Source organism: Octopus bimaculoides, chromosome 4 (assembly GCF_046866305.1).
Source record: "Octopus bimaculoides isolate indiv1 chromosome 4, ASM4686630v1, whole genome shotgun sequence".
In the NCBI taxonomy this organism is placed as follows: domain Eukaryota; kingdom Metazoa; phylum Mollusca; class Cephalopoda; order Octopoda; family Octopodidae; genus Octopus; species Octopus bimaculoides.
The window spans coordinates 101,637,207-101,644,706 of record NC_142931.1 but is presented as its reverse complement, the minus strand read 5'-3'; the positions used below and the strand labels follow the sequence as shown (position 1 = coordinate 101,644,706).

Here is a 7,500-nt window from a genome sequence, read left to right as displayed (position 1 = left end):
GTAAACGATAATACTACAAAGAAATGTAATTTTGCATTTGACGTTAATGAGAATTAGTTGTTTTTAATTAGTATGTATCAAAGAGAAACTACTTACTATGAAGCTAGTTTGATGAATTTACGCAAAAGATGAACACGTTTGTTGAGATTTTGCGTTAAGAGGATTTCAGTAACAACCCAATACTGGACTTCATTAAAGCGTCTTAAGAAGAGATCCAGGTTGGCCGTCATTTTTGCAAACTTGTATCTTCCAAATACTTGATATATCAGTTCATACTACAGTAGAGAAATTGAATGAGTTAATTGATTATGATAGTTTCAGCAAGGAACTAAGGAAAAAAAATAATATATAAATATACAAAAGCAAAAAAATACCAGTAGAGAATGGTTTTAAAGTTTTTCTATAACACTAAGTTTTATCTCCTCCTCCATCCCTGGTACAATATTTTTTGTTCACATCCAAAATATTTGACTCCTATATGACTTACAGCATATAACTCCAAAATGAATAGGCTTATGCTTACCAATATAGTAAAAATACGTAATATTGGAACCTTTCTAAAATTTGTGGAACCATTGCAATATATGAATGAATTTCTTTCAAATATAATATAACACAATACATATATAGTATATAGTATATATATATATATATATATATATATATATATATATATATATATATATATATATATATATATATATATATATATATATATTAGAATGTTAAATGTTATGGCTGATCATAGAGTGACCATTTGTTCCACAACAATAAAGCACTTAACAGTATGGGTAACTTGGCAGATTCAAATGGCTGAGTCAACTATACTAACAAGTTGCCTATACTGCTAAGCAATTTATAGGTGTGAAACCAATGGACATTCTATGACCACCCATACATTTAAAAAATATATTACTGCTTTAATGATTTAGAGTGTGCTTCTTTTTTGGATATATGAGCTACTGAGGATTGATATATAATATGATCAAGTAACACATATATTATATAAAATAAAACATAATACATATATGATAAATATATATACACATGTATATAATATAGTGCAACATATATTACATACATGATGCAAGAAGTATTTCAGGACATATTTAATAATTTAATAAAATAACTCCAAGCTAACAAAAACCAAATATATTTTACAAAAATTTTGTGCACATGTTTTCTTAAAAGATTATTGCATGGTTCCGGGTTCAGTCCCACTATGTGGCACCTTGGACAAGTGTCATCTACTATACCTTCAAGCTGACTAAAGCTTTGTGAATGGATTTGATAAACAGAAACTGAAAGAAGCCTGTTGTGCATGTCTCCCCATCACCTCTTGACAACCAGTGGTGGTGTGTTTATATCCCATAATTTAGTAGTTTAGCTTTAGAAATCAATAGAATAAGTACCAGACTTAGAATATAAAAAGTACTGGGATTGATTAATTTGACTAAAATTCTTCAAGGTGGTACTCCAGCATGACCACAGTCTGATGACTAAAACAAACAAGTAAAGCAATACATACATACATACATACATACATACATACATACATACATATAAAAATATATATGCACATGTATGTATCCAAGAGATCCAAGTAAGTCATGCAGAAGGCTTCCATGATGATGGGAAGATGACTTTGTCAAACAGTTTGGACCAAAAAGGAAAAGAAAGATGCAATCAAGAAAGAATTGGAAGTGTATTGAGACCAGCAGTGTATAACAACAGCTGAGATACACTGATATATCTCTTTATGTGCATATATATATATATATATATATATATATATATATATATATATATATATATATATCTGTATATGTTTTTGTGTGTGTGTGTAATATGTGCATACATATGTGGATGCGTGAGAATCTTTGTATCTGTCTGTCTGTCTCTCTCCCTCTGTCTTTATATATATATACTAGCTGACATACCTGGTAATTCCTGGGAAAGCAGGGCATATCCCTTGGTTCTGTTCTCATAATTATTTTGCTAATCCAGTAACAACAATACAAAATATGTAGCCCTTAAAATGGTTTTGGTGCATTTACAGAGAATACCGAATTCTCTTACACAGGATCTTGTTTTTAGGAATTCCCAATAAGTTATGGATACCCAAATTATGAAGTCAGTTATGTAATAACATGAAATTAGTTACCCGATAGTAAGAATTCAAATAAAGTAGCCCCGAAAAGGGCTTTAATGTGTTCCCAGAGTATACAAAACCTAGGAGGAAATACTAATAAGGTATGTATACTAAAATCATGAAGCATGTTACATAATAACAGGCTAATCAGATATCAGAGAATAACAATTGAAAGTAAATAACTCTGAAAAGGGCGTTTGTGCATTCCCAGAGAATATTACCCTCAGGGGCACTAGTGTTGGTATATTCGTGAATAAGTCACTAACTGAAATTAGTGGATCTATTGTTTAGGAAAATACTATTTATTTATTTAAGGGATAAATTGCATAAATAACTTTAACAATTCAATTACTAAGAAATAAGCATACTCAATTTCCTTTTTACCAAATAATTTAGGAAAATGAATGGGTTATTTCCCTTGGCTATATATAAGGATCCCTTCCAGGGGCCCTATTATCGATTTTTTGAAGATAATTTGAGCATGCCATGAGGTTTCCAGACATGAGTTCTACTCATGTGGCAAGTTTCATCAAAATCGATAAAATGATGTAGGAGGAGTTAACTAACAACTCCACAAACACACCCACAGACAGAATTTCCCACATATATAGCATATATATATATATATATATAATCATATGATAAGCTTCCACACAGTTTCTGTCTACCAAATTGCCTTGCAAGCTGTTGATCAGAGTACATTAACTGATTGTGCTGTGCATGGGAATGGAACCTGGGATTATGTGGTTAGAATACAAACTTCACAGTACACAACTATGCTTTTTGAGAAATGCAAACAAGACTGTATCCATGAACTCTATAGGTCACTCAACCTGAAAGGAATACCATCTGATAAAAGAAGACATTGGATAACGTAACCCAAGGTACACTTCCTGGAAAAGAGTCAAGACAGAGTGGTCATAATTTGAACGTCTTTCATCGTCAATCTATTCAATAAAAGCAATGTTAAGGACTCAACAGAAGAGGTACTTTTGTTTACCTCAGGAACCGAAGTGAAAAGTTCCCAATCATAAATTGTCATATGATAAGCTAATTCTTGTGACCCAACAAGTTCCAAAGATGATGCTGTCCCAGAGAGAATATCATCCTGTTCTGGCAAAGGAGTCTGAAAATAAAAGGGAAAGAAATAATGAAATAAAATTCTTGTGGGAATCAAAAAATAGAAATCAATTTCAATTTAAATCAACAAACAACCCCAAAGGATAATGCTGTTGTTTTAAGTTTATCTGAGTAACTCTGCATTTACACATTGATCTGAATTTTTTTGTTGAAATGGAAGCCAAACATCCCTAACCAACATGTAAACACATGCAATGTTACAACAATTTGGCTGTCAGGGATATTAGCTAGAATTTGAGAGGTACAGAGTTCGATTCTCTGTAGAAGCTTGCTGGTCTCTTTTAATAAGGCAGCGAGTTGGAAGAATCATTAGCATGCCAGGCAAAACTCTTAGCAGCATTTTGTCTGTCCTTACTTTCTGAGTTCAAATTCCACTGAGGTCGACTTTGCCTTTCATCTTTTTGAAGTTGTTAAAATAAGTATCAGTTGATCATTGGGGTAGATGTATTTCACTTAACCCCCGTCCCAGAAATTGCTGGCCTTGAGCCAAAATTTGATGCCAATATCATCTTATTTGGTACCAACACACCTGAAACTGTAGTGGATGTATGAAACATATTTCATGTTTTAAAATTATCTGAAATTAAAACAACTTACACTCAAACACTAGCTTAATAATGACAAAGTAATTTTACTAGATTTTTCATGATTTTCAAAATTAATTAAAACAAAGGCAATTCCAGTTTGAAGGTTAATGTTTAAGGAGTCAGATTCATGATACTTTATGCAAGCTGATATTTTTTTTGCTTGCTTGTGCATAATTATTACCGCATTATCTGCACCTGTTTGCATAATATATATTATAAAATTGACCAGTTACCAAACCTTTGAAACAGCTGTAAAGGAAATTTCCTGTAACTTCTGAGTTGTAGATCTAACATCTGATATAAATGAGTTACTCTCACCCATAATTGTTTGTTTATCTTTTGTCTATTTATTTCTTGCTTGAGCCATGAATTTCTAATGGCTAAATCTTGTTCTGATGGAAGCTAAAGTTTATCAATCTAACAAGTCTGAGCAATAATTTGGTGTATCTATACCAGAATCTTCTCAGCCACTATATACATATTAGCCCAACCCATTCCAGCATGATACATGGACATTAAAAATGATCATGCTGGTGACATGTGAGAAACAACTGTGCCAGTGACACATGCAAGGCACCCATGCTGGTGACACATAAAATGCCACTGGCATGTAAAAGATGCCTAGTACACTCTGTGGAGTGGTTGGCATTAGGTAGGGCATCCAACAGTAAATACTGAGCCAATACAGACTGGAGTCTGGTGCAGCTCCTGCTTACCAGCTCCAGTCAAACTGTCTAATCCTTGCCAGTATGGAAAATAGATACTAAATGATGCTGATACTGATGTATACATGTAACACTTACAATAACAGCAACAGTATCAGCAAGAATAATAATAACAAAAATGATAACACACATGTAAAAATACCATAAAACAATAATTCCCAGGGTTGCCATTTTATAGGTTTTTTTTTTTAATAATTTAATGACTATTTGCAGATTTTTCATTTATTTCTAGTTTCTTCAGAATTCTTTTCAAAAACTCTGGTCGATCGACACGCTTCCTGAAAGTGATACATTTTCTCTATTTAATATACATTTTATCAACTGCATCACATGTTTATATCCACAAAAGTGACATTTAAATTTAGCTTTATATTCGTTTCTATTAACATGTGATACAGTGATATATTATCAATATCATCCATTACTTTCAAGTCAACTGGAATTTAGAAATCATTTTAAGTTGCTGAATGATACATTAATGCAGGCATTAAACTTCAGATCATCTAAAGATATTCCAATACTTCCTAATATTTTCATATAATGTTCAAATGATTCCATGCCATCTGTGGGTCTTGTTTCAATCATTTCCAATAAAACCAAGCAAACTTCAATAATCCCAGAGAATTGATTCAGTCAGATTTTGATACTGTGATCCTTCAGAAATTATTTTAGAAGTTAGCCACAAGAAAGGGAGAAAGAAAAACAACAATAATAATCCTTTCTACTATAGGCACAAAGCCTGAATTTTAGGGGCAAGGGAATAGTCAATTACATCAGCCCCACTGCTCAACTGGTTCTTATTTTATTGAGCCTGAAAGGAAGAAAGGCCAAGCCAACCTCAACACAATCTGAACTCAAAATGTAAAGATGAACAAAATGCCACTAAACATTTTGTCCAGCACATTAATGATTCTGCCAGCTCACCTCCTAAACAACAATAATAATAATAATAATTCTTTTTTAGTATAAGCACAAGGCCTGAAGTTTGGGGGAGGTGGCTAATCAGTTACATCGACTCCAGTGCTCAACTGGTACTTATTTTATCAACCCTGAAAGGATGAAAGGCAAAGTCAACCAAGGCAGAATTTGAAATCAGAACATAACGACGGACGAAATGCTTCTAAGCATTTTGCCTGGCATTCTAACTTTTCTGCTAGTTCATCGCCTTAACAACAGCAGCAGCAGCAACAACAGCAACAGCAACAACAACAACAAGAAGAGAAGAATATCTTACCACTGCATCTAAATGTTCCCGTGGTGTTAAAAAAAGACGTCCATTTAGACTTAGACTGTTCACAATGCCCAAGTCATTCTCTCTGAATAAAATGCGTTCTAAAAAGAATTGTAAAGGGAAAATAAGTTAAATATGTATATATATATATATATATATGGCAAGTTACAATCTTTTAGTAATCCTTGCTACTACCTCTGCTACACACATACGCATTACATGTATGCATACATATATGAAAGTAAGTATGTATGTCTGTGTATGTGTATGTGTACACACACACACACACACACACACATATCAGTTGGTTTGGATCATGTCAATGATTTGTTATTAGCTTGGTAGCTTCCAGCATATGATTGGCTTGAGGTCTATAGGGGAGGAATATTGATATTAAAATCAATTGATTAATAATATTCCCATTTTATTATTCCATTATAAAAGTAAGAATGATTATTTGAAGGTAACAGGTAATCCACAACTCCAATTTCACTAGTAACATTAGTCATGTATGGTATGCAGTAAATAAATGCAATAAAGGAAATAAATGGACAACAGTAGTTCAATCCATGCTACATATGTTTGAAAAGCATAGCATTTTATGCATAATTCTTGCATTATATCAAACAAAATCCTTGCCAAATGTGTGTTTGTGTGTGTGTGTAGTAATAGTGGTAGTAGTAGTAGCAGCAGTAATAGAAGTAGTAGTAGCCATAGTAGTAGTAGTAGTATTAATAGCCATAGTTGTAGTAGTAGTAGCTAGAATTGCCAAAATACTGAGACATATCACTTTGATACAGATGCTATGTTACTAAGAATTTAGACTTCGTTCTCCTTATGGGTGAAACATTTCATGTGGTAAATAAAATACTTTGTCAGTATTGGACACACGCTTGAATTTGGTATGAGAGATAAAGTCCAATCTACATTTTGAGTACATATTAATATCTGATATAGTAGACGAGATCTAACTTCTGGAGTAGTCAAATCTTTCTATTTGATGTTGTGAATAAATACAATCTTTATAGAGGATGTATACTTTCATTGGGAAGGGATGAGGAAACATAATGTCTTAAGTAACCACAAACATATTTTCATGTAGAATTTAGTCACTATAAAGGAAATCATACATCTAATCATACATCTATGAGATACCACTATTAAAATGGACATATTTGTCTATTTGACAAAGATAATAAAATGTAATGTTTTTATGGGACACTTACCTCCATTTGACTTCACCTCACATAGTACCAAATCTTCACCTAGAGAAAGTTTTTCCTGAGCTTGGGCAATGATGTGGGACACTGTGGTTGTCATGGGAACGCGGAGGGTACAGTAGCTGTGGTCAGCACAATACACGCGAAAGATGGCTGTAAACGGAACAAGAATGAAGAGAACATGTAGAAGTCAGACTGTAGAAATGTTGCATCATACAGAAAAGGTGAAAAACACTGAATTAATAAAAGGTGAGGTAAGACAATTTATAGAATGGAAAGCTAAGACTTCTAGTGTTTGGTATTTAATTTTAGTAATTGATTTATTTGTTGTTGTTTATTCCTATGCCTGATCTAATTGAGTAACCATGTATTCCATCTTGTCTTTTTTTCCTCAGGTGTCATGTACCCAATATTACACAAACCAATGTAGCAACAGATATCCTTT

General features: G+C 32.9%; 1 protein-coding gene across 1 annotated transcript in view; it reads right to left on the bottom strand.

The window, feature by feature from the left end:
• LOC106867327 (rap guanine nucleotide exchange factor 4) overlaps nucleotides 1–7,500 on the bottom strand; it is an 828,140-nt gene that overhangs the window by 23,934 nt on the left and 796,706 nt on the right. The window contains exons 19-22 of the mRNA XM_089350109.1: nucleotides 7,062–7,208; nucleotides 5,839–5,936; nucleotides 3,153–3,278; nucleotides 97–275 (exon numbers count right to left, since the gene is read on the bottom strand). Coding sequence (XP_089206235.1) covers nucleotides 97–275; nucleotides 3,153–3,278; nucleotides 5,839–5,936; nucleotides 7,062–7,208 — 550 coding nt within the window. The remainder of the gene's footprint in view (nucleotides 1–96; nucleotides 276–3,152; nucleotides 3,279–5,838; nucleotides 5,937–7,061; nucleotides 7,209–7,500) is intronic.